General features: G+C 42.3%; 1 protein-coding gene across 3 annotated transcripts in view; it reads left to right on the top strand.

The window, feature by feature from the left end:
- The window catches only part of LOC133578319 (calcium-dependent secretion activator 1), a 291,918-nt gene that overhangs the window by 265,430 nt on the left and 8,621 nt on the right, over positions 1 to 17,867 (top strand). For all 3 annotated transcript variants that reach the window (XM_061932657.1, XM_061932658.1, XM_061932659.1), the window contains one exon: positions 16,410 to 16,514. In XM_061932657.1, the coding sequence (XP_061788641.1) occupies positions 16,410 to 16,514 (105 nt within the window). The remainder of the gene's footprint in view (positions 1 to 16,409; positions 16,515 to 17,867) is intronic.

Genomic DNA, 17,867 nt, shown 5'->3' with positions numbered 1-17,867 from the left:
GCGGCGCCGGTGACGCTTCCGCCGGGGGAGAGGAGCCAGGAGGCGGGAAAGGAAGGCAGGAATCCGGCCGCGTGAGTGAGATGACTGGGACGTTGAAAAACCAACGTCGAAGTTGATCATATCCGTGGGAGAGGGGCAAAGATCCAACAGCGTTTGGCGGTCATACACAAGCAGTGAGCTGACAGAGAGGACAATTGACGCAAACAACACAAAAACAAACAGAGCTGACAGCGAGAGACGGCAGGCCACAGCACATACTGGCGCCATCTTGGGAAAAAAAACAAAAAAACATACACTATATTGCCAAAAGTAATTGGCCACCCTATCCAAATGATCAGAATCAGGTGTCCTAATCACTAGGCCCGGCCACAGGTGTATAAAATCAAGCACTTAGTCATGGAGACTGTTCCTACAAACATTTGTGAAAGAATGGGCCGCTCTCAGGAGCTCAGTGATTTCCAGCGTGGAACTGTCATAGGATGCCACCTGTGCAACAAATCCAGTCGAGAAATTTCTTGCTCCTAAATATTTCAAAGTCAACTGTCTGCTTTATTATAATAAAATGGAAGTGTTTGGGAACAACAGCAACTCAGCCACCAAGTGGTAGGCCACGTAAACTGACAGATAGGGGTCAGCGGATGCTGAAGCGCATAGTGCAAAGACTTTCTGCACAGTCAGTTGCTACAGAGCTCCAAACTTCATGTGACCTTTCAATTAGCCCACGTACAGGACGCAGAGAGCTTCACGGAATGGCCGAGCAGCTGCATCTAAGCCATCCATCACCAAGTCCAATGCAAAGCGTCGGATGCAGTGGTGTAAAGCACGTCGCCACTGGACTCTAGAGCAGTGGAGACGCCTTCTCTGGAGTGATGAATCACGCTTTTCCATCTAGCAATCTGATAGACGAGTCTGGGTTTGGAGGTTGCCAGGAAAATGGTACATTTCGGACTGTATTGTGCCAAGTGTGAAATTTGGTGGAGGAGGAATTATGGTGTGGGGTTGTTTTTCAGGAGTTGGGCTTGGCCTCTTAGTTCCAGTGAAAGGAACTTTGAATGCTCCAGGATACCAAAACATTTTGGACAATTCCATGCTCTCAACCTAGTGGGAACAGTTTGGAGCGGGCCCCTTCCTCTTCTAACATGACTGTGCACCAGTGCACACAGCATGGTCCATAAAGACATGGATGACAGAGTCTGGTATGGATGAACTTGACTGGCCTGCACAGAGTCCTGACCTGAACCCGATAGAACACCTTTGGGATGAATTAGAACAGAGATTGAGAGCCAGGCCTTCTTGACCAACATCAGTGTGTTACCTCACCAATGCGCTTTTGGAAGAATGGTCGGAAATTCCTATAAACACACTCCGCAACCTTGTGGACAGCCTTCCCAGAAGAGTTGAAGCTGTAATAGTTGCAAAAGGTGGACCGACATCATATTGAACCCTATGGGTTAGGAATGGGATGGCACTTCAAGTTCATATGTGAGTCAAGGCAGGTGGCCAAATACTTTTGGCAATATAGTGTAGATTAGCTGCAGCCTTGTTAGCTACATCATATGCAGACGGATTTTGAAATAGAAACAACATTTTAAACCTTATGTCAATTTTGAAAGTAGAGTAACTGTCTATTCATTCTTGAAATGTGGTAAATTGTAGTGAAGTCTGCTTGCTGCAAGTCTGACATGGTAGTTTACTAGCTACAGCTAGCTCGTATGACGAGCGATTAAACAACACTCAAAACATGCTGAGCATAACACTTGGTTTCAAGTGTGATCAGGGATGTCAGGCTTGGTAAAAACAATAGGACTCAGATGCAGAGTAGGGAACTTTGACAGGCTTTTAGTTTGACAGCTTCCTTTCACCTCCAAAGTCAAGGAATTACAATATCTATATTAACCAAAAAACTAATCGGCGAAAAAGGAACAACCGAAAATCACTCCGAACGGAGGAAAACACAAAAGCAAAGACGAACTATAATTGGCGCAAATATGCTATAAAATGTATTATCAAAACAAACACTCCAACAGGAGGAAGAAGCAACAGCTATGAAAAATTCTACACTATCTAATCTAATAAAGTTCAACAAAAATTGTCACTCAAAAATTTGAGGAAAGAATGAAAAATAACTGATAACTCACCACTTCGGCTGAATAAACTAAATAACAAAAAATCACTCTGCTGAGGAGGAAGAAAGGAAAATTCAAAATAGCAACGAAGGGATTCAGGATCAAGGAACATAAGCATGAGACGAGGCAAGGTAAGGCAAGGCATGGACATGGATGCTAGAGAGCACGAATAAACGAGACAATCTGGCACAGAACAAAGGGAGGAGTGGGCTTATAAGACACATGAGGGTAATAGGGAACAGGTGGAAACAATCAGGGAACAGGGATGACGTCAGACTGATGACACAAAAGGAAGGGCAAGTGACCTGAAACGAGAGGAGAGTTACTTTTCAAACTAAAACATGCAAATCACAAGACAGAAAAAACCAAGACAAGACATCCCTCACCGCGGTGTGACAAGGGAATACACTTTGTTTTGACTTAGCCCTTTTTTGGGCCTTACAGGAGAATTGGGACACCGCTTGGTTGACGTAAACGTGTAAAACCGAGGGCGTGGGACTAAGACAAGTAGAATTGGCAGAATTGGGATCCAGCCTTCCTCTTTACAAGCTACATGTTTGTGTGTTGACAACTTTAAGTTGGTGTCAAAGCGGTCTCCACGGGCTCGTCGTTTGACGCGCCACAAAAGACCCGTCTTTGCGCCAAATGGCGACCAAAAAAGTCATCGATGAGAAGATGATGTTTGCCATTTTTTAAACCCTAACCCTGGTGGTGGCAGCCCAACCCCCTCCGAGTGGCATGCTAGGACTTGGGTGTGAACGCTGGCTTCGAGGCAAGGTTAGTGTGTATGTGTGTGTGTGTGTGTGTGTGTGTGTGTGTGTGTGTGTGTGTGTGTGTGTGTGTGTGTGTGTGTGTGTGTGTGTGTGTGTGTGTGTGTGTGTGGCAGTGGGCGGAGGTTCTCACAGAGATGGGTGGGTTGGTGTCAGATGGGGGCAGGAGGTCGCGCTGTCTCCCAGCTCGCCATGTGCATGTGAGAGTGTGTGTGTGTGTGTGTGTGTGTGTGTGTGTGTGTGTGTGTGTGCGTGCGTGCGTGCGTGTGTGTGTGGCGTTCTTGTCGCTTGTGTATAGGTAGGGCTTGATCAGTGTGTCATGAGGTGACAAAACCCGCTAATGTATGCATACACATACACACACATGGCGTTATTATTCAGAGTAATATTTGGCTTGTTTTGGCCGCGGTTTAAGGCGAGCCCCCTGCTGATCCTAAGCAGCCTTAAAGAGATGAAGTCATCTGTTGTGAGGATTTTTCTTTTGTTCGTTGTGCCAAAAGCAGTAAAGCAATCACTGTTCATTTGACGAACCGTGCAAGTGTCAGTTGGCGTCAATGTGTGGACACCAAAACATCTTCACGGTGCCCCAAAGGAACATCACATTGAACGCAGTCTGCTCGCGAGAGATGATGGAAAAACTTCCCTCTAGACGTGTTCATTAGTCATATTCATACTTGCCAACCCTGCCGGATTTTCCGGGAGACTTCCGAAATTCAGCACCTCTCCCGAAAACCTCCCGAAATTCAGGCCGAGCTGGAGGCCACGCCCCCTCCAGCTCCATGCGGACCTGACCTGTTTTCACGTCCGCTTTCCCACAATACAAACGGCGTGCCTGCCCAATCACGTTATAACTGTAAAATGATCGAGGGCGAGTTCTTGGTTTCTTATGTGGGTTTATTGTTAGGCAGTTTCATTTACGTCCTCCCAGCGCGGCAACAACACACAACAACAGCAGTCACCTTTTCGTCTACCGTAAAGCAGTTCGTCTGCCGTAAACAGCAATGTTGTGACACTCTTAAACAGGACAATACTGCCATCTACTGTACATGCATATGTGACAATAACATCTAGAGCTTTTAGAGAGTGCAGTGCACAACTGCGCACACAACAAGGAGACGAAGCAGAAGAACGAGGAAGATACAGCCGTGGCGACGCCGACGAGAAAGATGAAGAAATACGCTTGTAAGTTCCAAGCCGCAGCTGCGATTGGACCTGGATAGCCTCCGGGAAGAAGTAGTGGACTACCAAGTGCTTGGCAGTGAAGATCTTCCTCAGGAAGCAAAGATTGACCGGTTTTGGGCCATGCTAGAGAGAGATGGAAGATTCCAGACTCTAGTGCATTTGATGAAAGCACTTTTGTGCGTGCCACACAGCAATGCATCATCAGAGAGGGTGTTCAGCATGGTTTGAAAAATAGTGACAGAGAATAGAACAAGGATGGACAATTAAACCCTTAACTCAACAATAAGTAGATGAGTGTTATGTGTGTGTATATGTGTAAATAAATGAACACTGAAATTCAAGTATTTCTTTTATATATATATATATATATATATATATATATATATATATATGTATATATATATATATGTATATATATGTATATATATATATATATATATATATATATATATATATATATATACACATATATATATATATATATATATATATATATATATATATATATATATATATATATATATATATATATATATATATATATATATATATATATATATATGAAATACTTGACTTGGTGAATTCCAGCTGTAAATATACTCCTGCCCTCTTAACCACGCCCCCAACCACGCCCCTGTCCCCAACCCCGCCCCACCCCCGACCACGTCCCCCCACCCCCCACCTCCCGAAATCAGAGGTCTCAAGGTTGGCAAGTATGGTCATATTCATACATTGTTTGCCTGTTGATGCTGGCAATAAGGATATAAAAGCTTCTGCATCTTCTGGACGTCAGCATTTAGTCACGTTTCAGTCCACCCAGGATTTTGCGATGTTGCAAACGAGCCAACTCACGCAAATTGTGTGCGCCCTCGCAACCTTACCCGCAATTTCCCCTGCACACGTTGGCCAATCATCGACAGTTTGGGAAATCAAATTTGTCCCAGCAGCACTCAAATGCAACACAACTGTCTAACCCAGGGGTGTCAAACTCATTTTAGCTCAGGGGCCGCATGGAGGAAAATCTGTGCACACTCGGGCCGTACTATTAAAATCATGGCATAAAAACTAAAAACTAAAAAAATAAAGACAACTTCAATTGTTTTCTTTGTCTTACTTTGGCCAAAAATAGAACAAACACATTCTGAAAATATTACAATAAAAATATAGAAAAACATACCGGCAGCGGTAAAGTTTAGATCCATGAAGAAAATAAGAAAGTGAATGAATAACTGAATACATTTGCATATGCATAAAAATTAGTTTTCTTTTGTATTTTCTTTTTCATGAATTAAGTAACATTTATGACAACCTTTTTCCAAAACACAATATAGAATGTAAGATATAACAGGATAATGCATACATTTGGGGGTGGTATGGCGTAGTGGGTAGAGCGGCCGTGCCAGAAACCTGAGGGTTGCAGGTTCGCTCCCCGCCTCTTGACATCCGAATCGCTGCCGTTGTGTCCTTGGGCAGGACACTTCACCCTTTCCCCCGGTGCCGCTCACACTGGTGAATGAATGATGAATGAATAATAGGTGGTGGTCGGAGGGGCCGTAGGCGCAAACTGTCAGTCTACCCCAGGGCAGCTGTGGCTACATATGTAGCTTACCACCACCAGGTGTGAATGAATGATGGGTTCCCACTCTCTTTCGCTTTGAGTATTTAATAATAGAAAAGCGTGTTATAAAATCGAATCCATTATTATTATTATTATTATTTATCATTGGTTTTTAAAACGCTTGCAAAAAAGTGGGAGCCCAAAAATTTACTGTGGCACCCCATTTTGAAAATTCCTAGGGTCAACACTGATGGAGTATTGGTGCGTGCAAAACAGCAGCAGGCGGCTGTGGCCTGCGGGCCGGTTCTAATACTAATCGAATATCATCCCGGGGGCCATAGATCATTCATTCGCGGGCTGAATCTGGCCTGGGGGCCTTGACTTGACACCCCTGGTCTAACCAATCCAATGTCTCCCTGCATCGCTCCACTTCTTCACTTCGTAGTTTACATTCTTAAGATTCAATATTCACAACAATTTATTGCAACTTTCTCTTTCTGCCACAATTTTATAGCAACAAACCCCTAAAAGAAACCCTGCACATTTCCCATTTACAGCTTTTGGAAGCAGGGTTTGAAGCACGATACTGCATGATACTGATAAAGCATGTAGCCAGGGGGTCACACACAGCGCCCCCAAAAACACGCCACCCTAAGGGGGCCCGCCCCACTATATGAGAAGAACTGGGATAGCAGGAGTCATGGCCAAGGAGGGGTCAGAGCTTGAAAACTCTCTTTTGTGGTTAAAGTCCCCTGTTTGGAAACGCTTCCTGTTGAAATACGTAAACGAAGGAAAGCAGTGTGCCACTATTGTTTAGGATTATTCTGTAAATATTAACACTAATACTATGAATATTAAGGGTATGACAATACACTAATCTCACAAGTTGAGATGATAACATGAGATCGCTGACTGGATTTAGGACTTTTTAGGGCCTGGTGGAAGTCTGAAATCTCCCAATGCTTTTCTAGTTGTGTGTGCTATTCTTACTGTGAAAAACTATACATTACTTCAAATTAGAGATGTATATTATCGGCCGATAAATGCGTTAAAATGTAATATCGGAACTTATCGGTATCGTTTTTTTTATTATCGGTAGGGTTTCCCTGCTTAAGCTGCTGCCCCCGTGACCCGACCTCGGATAAGCGGAAGAAGATGGATGGATGGACGGTATCGTTTTTTAAAATTTTTTTTTTTTTTTTTTTTTTTAATTAAATCAACATAAAAAACACAAGATACACTTACAATTAGTGCACCAACCCAAAAAACCTCCCTCCCCCATTTACACTCATTCACACTCATTCACACAAAAGGGTTGTTTCTTTCTGTTATTAATATTCTGGTTCCTACATTATATATCAATATATATCAATACAGTCTGCAAGGGATACAGTCCGTAAGCACACATGATTGTGCGTGCTGCTGGTCCACTAATAGTACTAACATTTAACAGTTAATTTTACTCATTTTCATTAATTACTAGTTTCAATGTAACTGTTTTTAATATTGTTTTACTTTCTTTTTTATTCAAGAAAATATTTTTAATTTATTTATCTTATTTTATTTAATGAATTTTTTTAAAAGGACCTTATCTTCACCATACCTGGTTGTCCAAATTAGGCATAATAATGTGTTAATTCCACGACTGTATGTATCGGTTGATATCGGTATCGGTTGATATCGGTATCGGTTGATTTTGGTATCGGTAATTAAAGAGTTGGACAATATCGGAATATCGGATATCGGCAAAAAGCCATTATCGGACATCCCTACTTCAAATATATCATTTGTATTTTGTTTATTTTGTATATGTAGTTTGCTGTTTATTTAATTTTCACAATCATTAGAGCAGTTCAATGTTTACTTCTTTTACTGTATTTTAATTCTGAAGAACATACCAAATGGTGATGCTGGGGTAGAGATAAACTGTACTACGACGTATGATGCGTAATTGGACTTGTACTATTAAGTAATATTGTCAAGAGTATTTTATTAATTAGTGGTTGTGTTCAGTTCAAAACATAAACTTAAAAGATCCGATCTTTAGTTGGGTGGAAGAAAAAGATGCGATGTGAATTGTCTTCTCCTGATGGACCAACATTTGCTTTCCTTTTGTCAAATGGTGAAAAGAGTAGAACATTCACGTTGGCGTTAAAAAGAGCTCAAAGTTGATGAAAATCACAGACATGATGTCTCGACAAGATATCCTCCCAAATGGCAGCAAGCAAACTGTCAAGCTTCTTTCTGACATCAAACGAGGAGGAGTAAAGCCTAACAGGACACAAAATGGCTGCTGTGAATGGACGGAGCTGCGTGGCACGGCGTGTAAAAGTCCAAAGGAGAAGGAGAAGCCAAGAAGGAGCGGTTGATGCAAAGAGGGAGAGCAACCAGGCAGTGATCAGTCACTCCAAGCCTGGCCTCTCGGTGGGGGGTTGAGCTCGGGGCGAGATCGCAGGCCTGCTGCCTCGCCGAAGCCTTCACAGGCACACAGCGACAGATACCATGCTGCTGGCACCGGGTCGCCGTTCTGATTCATCTTGTCCTCACCCGTGTGACCTCCTCCTTTGCCACATTGCTCTTCATGTCGCACCATTGGAGCTTGATGCTGTGATGCATCGTATTGCTGATACTTTCTTTTGTTTCTTCATACTTTTTGTTTCTTTTTCTTATTGCACTCTATGCCCATTTCACGTTTATATTCTCCATTTAACATGGCGCCGATACAAATAAGTTCCATTTTACACACTATGAGACATTTCACTGCAGTTTTACAAACCCCGTTTCCATATGAGTTGGGAAATTGTGTTAGATGTAAATATAAACGGAATACAATGATTTGCAAATAATTTTCAACCCATATTCAGTTGAATATGCTACAAAAACAACATATTTGATGTTCAAACTGATAAAAAAAAACGTTTTTGCAAATAATCATTAACTTTAGAATTTGATGCCAGCAACACATGACAAAGAAGATGGGAAAGGTGGCAATAAATACTGATAAAGTTGAGGAATGCTCATCAAATACTTATTTGGAACATCCCACAGGTGTGCAGGCTAATTGGGAACAGGTGGGTGCCATGATTGGGTATAAAACAGCTTCCCAAAAAATGCTCAGTCTTTCACAAGAAAGGAAGGGGCGAGGTACACCCCTTTGTCCACAACTGCGTGAGCAAATAGTCAAACAGTTTAAGAACGTTTCTCAAAGTGCAATTGCAAGAAATTTAGGGATTTCAACATCTACGGTCCATAATATCATCAAAAGGTTCAGAGAATCTGGAGAAATCACTCCACGTAAGCGGCATGCCTGGAAACCAACATTGAATGACCGTGACCTTCGATCCCTCAGACGGCACTGTATCAAAAACCGACATCAATCTCTAAAGGATATCACCACATGGGCTCAGGAACACTTCAGAAAACCACTGTCACTAAATACAGTTCGTCGCTACATCTGTAAGTGCAAGTTAAAGCTCTTCAATGCGTTTTCTTTATTTTCATGACTATTTACATTGTAGATAGTCAGTGAAGGCATCAAAACTATGAATGTGGAGTTATGTACTCAACAAAAAAAGGTGAAATAACTAGAAACATGTTTTATATTCTAGTTTCTTCAACATAGCCACCCTTTGCTCTGATTACTGTTTTGCACACTCTTGGCATTCTCTCGATGAGCTTCAACAGGTAGTCACCTGAAATGGTTTTCACTTCACAGGTGTGCTTGAAGCTCATCGAGAGAATGCCAAGAGTGTGCAAAGCAGTAATCAGAGCAAAAGGGTGGCTATTTTGAAGAAACTAGAATATAAAACATGTTTTCAGTTATTTCACCTTTTTTTTTTAATTTATTTATTAATTTTTTAAATATTTTTTTTCACCTTTTAGAATGAGTAGGTGTGTCCAAACTTTTGGCCTGTACTGTATATAAAGTAAAATTGTACAAATTAGAAGATATTTATCAGCATTTGTACTACCATCCATTTTTTTTACCAATTGTCGCAGGGGGTGCTGGAGCCTATCCCAGCTGCACTCTGGCGGAAGGCGGGATACACGCTGGACAAGTCGCCACTTCATCACAGGGCCAAGACAGATAGACAGACAACATCCACACTCACATTCACACACTAGGACCAATTTAGTGTTGCCAATCAACCTACCCCCAGGTGCATGTCTTTGTAGGTGGGAGGAAGCCGGAGTACCCGGAGGGAACCCACGCAGTCACGGGGAGAACATGCAAACTCCACACAGAAAGACCCCGAGCCTGGGGATCGAACCCAGGACATTCTTATTATGAGGCACTAACCCCTGTATCACCGTGCTGCCCCATTCACACACTAGTACAAGATAATAAGGTTCAATTTGATCAAATATAAGACATTTAACAGCGGTTATACATCCAAGATAAGTTAGTGTGTATTTATGACATAAATGAAGTACATTTTTACCAACTACAAGACATTTAACAGCAGTTTTACTCCAAGAAAGATAACTACAATTTTACAAACGACCTTTAACACCTATTTTACATATGATATAAATCATTTCAATTACAGGAACAATGAGACATTTAGCAGTTTACAAACTTCAAGACAATAGTAATAGTAGTTATGTATATGAGATAAATAACTCAAATATTGCATACTACATTTAACAGCTGTTTTACATAAACTATTTTGCCAAAAGTAATGGGCCACTCATCCAAATGATCAGAATCAGGTCTCCTAATCACTTGGCCCGGTCCCAGGTGTGTAAAATCAAGAACTTAGACATGGAGCTCAGTGATTTCCAGCATGGAACTGTCATAGGATGCCACCTGTGCAACAAATCCAGTCGTGAAATTTACTCGCTCCTCAATATTCCAAAGTCAATTGTCGGCTTTATTATAAGAAAATGGAAGAGTTTGGGAACAACAGCAACTCAGCCATGAAGTGGTAGGCCACGTAAACTGACAGAGAGGGGTCAGCGGATGCTGAAGCGCATAGTGCAAAGACGTCGCCAACTTTTTGCACAGTCAGTTGCTACAGAGCTCCAAACTTCATGTGACCTTCCACTTAGCCCACGTACCGTACGCAGAGAGCTTCATGGAATGGGTTTCCTTGGCCGAGCAGCTGCATCTAAGCCATCCATCACCAAGTCCAATGCAAAGCGTGGGATGCAGTGGTGTAAAGCACGTCACCACTGGACTCTAGAGCAGTGGAGACGCCTTCTCTGGAGTGATGAATCACACTTTTCCATCTGGCAATCTGATGGACGAGTCTGGGTTTGGAGGTTGCCAGGACAACAGTACAATTCGGACTGCATTGTGCCGAGTGTGAAATTTGGTGAAATTATGGTATGGGGTTGTTTTTCAGGAGTTGGGCTTATAATAATGACTCTGCAACATCGCGTGGACATCGGGGGCGGTACCTCTGGATTGGCAGACTGGGGTGGTGGTTCCTCTCTTTAAGAAGGGGAACCGGAGGGTGTGTTCCAACTATCGTGGGATCACACTCCTCAGCCTTCCCGGTAAGGTCTATTCAGGTGTACTGGAGAGGAGGCTACGCCGGATAGTCGAACCTTGGATTCAGGAGGAACAGTGTGGTTTTCGTCCTGGTCGTGGAACTGTGGACCAGCTCTATACTCTCGGCAGGGTCCTTGAGGGTGCATGGGAGTTTGCCCAACCAGTCTACATGTGCTTTGTGGACTTGGAGAAGGCATTCGACCGTGTACCCCGGGAAGTCCTGTGGGGAGTGCTCAGAGAGTATGGGGTAACGGACTGTCTTATTGTGGCAGTTCGCTCCCTGTATAATCAGTGTCAGAGCTTGGTCCGCATTGCCGGCAGTAAGTCGGACACGTTTCCAGTGAGGGTTGGACTCCGCCAAGGCTGCCCTTTGTCACCGATTCTGTTCATAACCTTTATGGACAGAATTTCTAGGCGCAGTCAAGGCGTTGAGGGATCTGGTTTGGTGGCTGCAGGATTAGGTCTCTGCTATTTGCAGATGATGTGGTCCTGATGGCTTCCTCCGGCCAAGATCTTCAGCTCTCACTGGATCGGTTCGCAGCCGAGTGTGAAGCGACTGGGATGGGAATCAGCACCTCCAAGTTCGAGCCCATGGTTCTCTCCCGGAAAAGGGTGGAGTGCCATCTCCGGGTTGGGGAGGAGATCTTGCCCCAAGTGGAGGAGTTCAAGTACCTCGGAGTCTTGTTCACGAGTGGGGGAAGAGTGGATCGTGAGATCGACAGGCGGATCGGTGCGGCGTCTTCAGTAATGCGGACGCTGTATCGATCCGTTGTGGTGAAGAAGGAGCTGAGCCGGAAGGCAAAGCTCTCGATTTACCGGTCGATCTACGTTCCCATCCTCACCTATGGTCATGAGCGTTGGGTCATGACCGAAAGGACAAGATCATGGGTACAAGCGGCCGAAATGAGTTTCCTCCGCCGAGTGGCGGGGCTCTCCCTTAGAGATAGGGTGAGAAGCTCTGTCATTCGGGGGGAGCTCAAAGTAAAGCCGCTGCTCCTCCACATCGAGAGGAGCCAGATGAGGTGGTTCGGGCATCTGGTCAGGATGCCACCCGAACGCCTCCCTAGGAAGGTGTTTCGGGCACGTCCGACCGGTAGGAGGCCACGGGGAAGACCCAGGACACGCTGGGAAGACTATGTCTCCCGGCTGCCCTGGGAACGCCTCGGGATCCCCCAGAAGGAGCTGGACAAAGTGGCTGGGGAGAGGGAAGTCTGGGCTTCTCTGCTTAAGCTGCTGCCCCCGCAACCCGACCTCGGATAAGCGGAAGAAGATGGATGGATGGATGGATGTATAGATAAATAACTACATTTTTACAAACTACATTAAACAGCTGTTTTACATATGATATAAATAAGTTTAAAATCCCAAACGATAAGACATTTACCAGCAGTTATACATAAGACATGAATAAAGTAAAATTGTTTAAACTAAAATACATTTTGTGGTAGTTTTACATCACATAGCTGTTTTACATGATATAATTAAGTCCAATTTTACGAACTATGAGACATTTACCAGCATGGATCCATGTGGATGATTCATCACCCTTCTCCAGCACCCCTCCGTGACCCCGAACGGGACAAGCGGTAGGAAATGGATGGATGGATTACGTAAAAGAAGAACATCTGAGCGTGTGCCTCCACTAATGACTTACTCATCTTCATAGCAGCCAACATTAAAATTCATCTGGCTTTTTGCAGACCGTTCAGACACCGCAGGCAGAATGATCAGCTGCAGTCGAGCGATGAGTTTGTTATTTATTTGAGCCACGCCACCTCGCTGATAGCTGCTCTTTCTTAGTAACTACCTCTTGGCATGTGCCCCCTTTTTCCCACCCCGAATTCTTCAAAGTCATCTCCAGACTCAACCAGCTTCTTTCATTCCGTAACCCTGACTGTTGAACGTCAGTCGGCTTCCATTAGGATCAGCCTGCGCTCGTCATTATCCGTCAATTAGTTCCAGTGAGGAACATGTGCAGCCTCCTAGATAATGTTTGTGGGGCAAGCTGCTCAAAATAAACGTGCAGCCCAACACAAAGCTGTGATGATGATTGGGGGAAGCCAGAAGGACCTGACAAACTAATTATTCTTTTCCCACAAGGTTGTTCTAATGCACTTCAACAACACCCAACTTTTTTCTTGGGACCCAATACATAATACATCAATACACAGAATATAGACATAGTTCACATCAATATACGGTGTACATACATACAGGTGCATGTCCCCAGCAGGCACAAGACATTTTGATACAACGTTGATTATAGAGTTGTGGTCAAAAGTTTACATACACTTGTAAAGAACATAATGTCTTGTTTTATTCTGATAGAGTGATTGGAGCACATATTTGTTTGTCACAAAAAAACATTCATGAAGTTTGGTTCTTTTATGAATTTATTATGGGTCTACTGAAAATGTGACCAAATCTGCTGGGTCAAAAGTATACATACAGCAATGTTAATATTTGGTTACATGTCCCTTGGCAAGTTTCACTGCAATAAGGCACTTTTGGTAGCCATCCATAAGCTTCTGGCAAGCTTCTGGTTGAATTTTTGACCACTCCTCTTGACAAAATTGGTGCAGTTCAGCTAAATGTGTTGGTTTTCTGACATGGACTTGTTTCTTCAGCATTGTCCACATGTTCTCAATGGGGTTTAAGTCAGGATGTTGGCAAGGCCATTCTAAAACCTTAATTCTAGCATGATTTAGCCATTCCTTTACCACTTTTGACGTGTGTTTGGGGTCATTGCACCCAACTGCGCCCAAGACCCAACCGCCGGGCTGATGATTTCAGGTTGTCCTGAAGAATTTGGAGGTAATCCTCCTTTTTCATTGTCCTATTTACTCTCTGTAAAGCACCAGTTCCATTGGCAGCAAAACAGGCCCAGAGCATAATACTACCACCACCATGCTTGACGGTAGGTATGATGTTCCTGGGATTAACTTTTCTCCTCCAAACATATTGCTGGGTATTGGGGCCAAACAGCTAAATTTTTGTTTCATCTGACCACAGAACCTTCCTCCAGAAGGTCATATCTTTGTCCATGTGACGTCAGGACGTAATTAAACAAGTTCTCAATGTTGTTTTTAAATGTCTCGTGCCTGCTGGGTCAGTAATTGAGAAAATAGTAAAAAAAAACAAAAAACTCAATAGATTTCAGGAGTTCAGTTACAACTAATAAACCAATTAAATTTACAGGTCATTGTCTTAATTGGATCAGTAGTTTACAATATTCAACTTCTGGACAATTGCAAACATTTTACCAGATGCTGAATTGGTGGACTTTACAGTCCCTACCGATGTTGTGATTGCGCCTATTCACACACATTTGACCAATCCCCGAATTATGCACGTCCACACACTTTCTCCAGTTCCAATGTTTTCACCGATCAAATCTGTTTTCTGAGCAGCGCTCAAGCGCACACGTCAACTGTCTGATCAAAACATGTTTGTTTTGGAACTACATGTAACACTATATCAAGTCTTTTTTTAAAAACGGTAGAATTGCTGTCCTCCTACACTGCTCAGACCTACTTATTGTTCCTGTCTACAGTTCTAAGCCTTCTGGGTAATGTAGTATATAAACATTTACTTCCTAGTTTGTATGTATTTATTTATTTATTGAACCTTTATTTATCCAGCGTAAGACAATTAAGAACAGAATTTCATTTACAATGCTGACATACCAAAGTGACTGCATTAAAACATGTTAGAGAAATTGAGGTGTGATGATAATCTCTCATTTGCCAACAAATGATAGGTCACACTCAGCAGTTCACAAATGGTATTAACGTGCGGGGGTAAATGTGTTTAAAAATAAATGAATGTTTAAGACGGACAAACACTTTTCAAATGTAAAACATACAGAGAGAATTTCTGCAATTTATGGACGACAAAGTAGACAGCCGACACTAAAGAAGTATTTGGTGGTGTTTCTTTCTGTAATTATGATTAATTCTGTCTGTCTGTCTGTGTTGGCCCTGTGATGAGGTGGCGACTTGTCCAGGGTGTACCCCGCCTACCGCCCGAATGCAGCTCAGATAGGCTCCAGCATCCCCGCGACCCCGATTGGGACAAGCGGTAGAAAATGGATGGATGGATGTTATTATTATTAGTTACAGTGTAATGAATTACAACAGAACAGTAATTTACAAAGAGGTCTGAGTACAGTGTGTGCTTTTACTGCCATCATGTGTCTACTTTTAAGTCTGTGCGGTATAAAACAAGTAAAACATCAATACAGTATTCATTTTACAATTTATCTTGTAATCCTGTGCTTTTCAATGTTAAGGTGACAAGGAACACTTAAAACATTAATAACAAATTCATCAAATCACAATTTCATTCAATGTTATTGAAAAAAATAAGCTTTAAAGCATTGCAACTTTCAGAAAAAAAATGCCACAAATTCAGGCATTTTTTCAAAAAAAAGTCTGCAAAAACTTGGATGTGCAGGTTTTTTTTAGTTGTAATTGATTGATTGAGAAGTTTATTGACATCTTAAGAAAATGAATCCATGTAATGCTTTAAAAAGGCAAATGGATGGCACAAAAAGCCAAAAGGCGTGTTTCCATAGTGGTCCATTAAATATTCATCACATTTGATACATTCAATAATAAAAGATAAATAACCTGTAACATGTATGTAACAAATTACGTTTAAAAATGTATAAATTATGTTCATATACACAGTATATATGTCAGGTGATTTGAAAAACAATATATACCAAAAATGGGGGGGTTATATACACTATGTACATTAAAGTTAAAAGTTTAAGTACCAATGATAGTCACACACACACTTGGTGTGGCGAAATTATTCTCTGCATTTGACCCATCACACTTGATCACCCCCTGGGAGGTGAGGGGAGCAGTGAACAGCAGCGGTGGCCACGCCCAGGAATCATTTTTGGTGATTTAACCCCCAATTCCAACCCTTGATGCTGAGTGCCAAGCAGGGAGGTAATGGCTCCCATTTTTATAGTCTTTGGTATGACTCGGCCGGTACATGACACTACGTACATGACTATGCACATGTTGACTCCAAGAGTGTAAGCAAAGTCTTTCAAATGATTATCAAATCGAGAAATACATTCTTGAAATATTTCGCTGTGTGCAACATATAAGATTGTCCCTTTATAAACTGAATCACAGCGGATAGATCTACAATAAATCGTATTTATATCAATCTTTTCAAATATATTTTGACATATTTAGATGCGACCCAGTGCTAATGTCATCAGTATAAATGCTAAGTGCATCTTGGTGTTGTTTCAGCAATGGTACACCAGCACCATGAACCTTCTGGGCACGTGGCTCACCGACCGCATGGACCTGCAGCTGCACGTCTACCAGTTGAAGATTCTCATCAGAGTTGTCAAGGTGACTATTTCACTATTTTCTTCACGTTTAGTCTCTTATGAATATGCTTTTCCTCATTGACTTGCTACATGCTGTACTATAAAGTGTAGGAAATGGGATTTTTTTTCTCTCTCACCAGGATGAGAATTAGAGTGTGATTTTCCCACACTGATAACATGTTAAGCTTACAAAATGATGGCTGCTAAGTGTGTACCATGTGTTTGTGCAAATATATTGACGGTGAGCTGGAAGACCTCAACACTGTTTTAGTAATGAAGCCGGCGTGTGAACGAAAATGTCATCTAATGAGGGGCCCATTCCACCAGCTCAAAGCTTTATCTTTGCTAGCGTCAAAACGTTTATTTCAGAGATATTGAGCTTCAACATTTTCAAGAATCCACACGCTAGGAAATATTGGCGTATCCGCAGAACTCAAAGACCATGACCGACACTGTGGGTCTTAAATGTGTCACCCTGTCAGCCGCCAAAGAGTCTCCCTCTTTCTCAAAGAAGGAGGATAATACACTACGAAGCCGGTGGACTCAAAAGCCCAGCAAGTCGGCGGTGGAGTGTCGCGGAACAAACATCGTATGATGCAACATGCATAAACACAAAATTAAGCAAAATACTTTCTGCAGCATCAGTTAGCTTGAACTGATTTATTCTACAAATCCCAAAACCAGTGAAGTTGGCACGTTGTGTAAATGGTAAATAAAAACAGAATACAATGATATGCAAATCATTTTCAACCTATATTCAATTGAATAGACTGCAAAGACAAGATATTTAACGTTCTAACTGGAAAACGTTGTTATTTTTTGCAAGTATTAGCTCATTTGGAATTTGATGCATGCAAAATGTTTAAAAAAAGCTGGCACAAGTGGCAAAAAAGACTGAGAAAGTTGAGGAATGCTCATCAAACACGTATTTGGAAAATGTCACAGGTGAACAGGCTAATTGGGAACAGGTGGGTGCCATGGTTGGGTATAAAAGCAGCTACCATGAAATGCTTAGTCATTCACAAACAAGGATGGGGCGAGGGTCACCACTTTGTGAACAAATGACTAAGCAAATTGTCGAACAGTTTAAGAACAACATTTCTCAACGAGCTGTTGAAAGGCATTTAGGGATTTCACCATCTACGGTCCATAATATCATCAAAAGGTTCAGAGAATCTGGACAAATCACTACACGTAACATTGAATGCCCGTGACCTTGGATCCCTCAGGCGGTACTGCATCAAAAACTGTCATCAGTGTGTAAAGGATATCACCACATGGGCTCAGGAACACTTCAGAAAACCACTGTCAGTAACTACAGTTCGTCGCTACATCTGTAAGTGCAAGTTAAAACTCTACTACGCAAAGCGAAAGC

Source organism: Nerophis lumbriciformis, linkage group LG38 (genome assembly GCF_033978685.3).
Source record: "Nerophis lumbriciformis linkage group LG38, RoL_Nlum_v2.1, whole genome shotgun sequence".
Taxonomy (NCBI): domain Eukaryota; kingdom Metazoa; phylum Chordata; class Actinopteri; order Syngnathiformes; family Syngnathidae; genus Nerophis; species Nerophis lumbriciformis.
The sequence above is the reverse complement of the archived record's forward strand: the minus strand, read 5'-3'. Positions and strand labels throughout refer to the sequence as shown.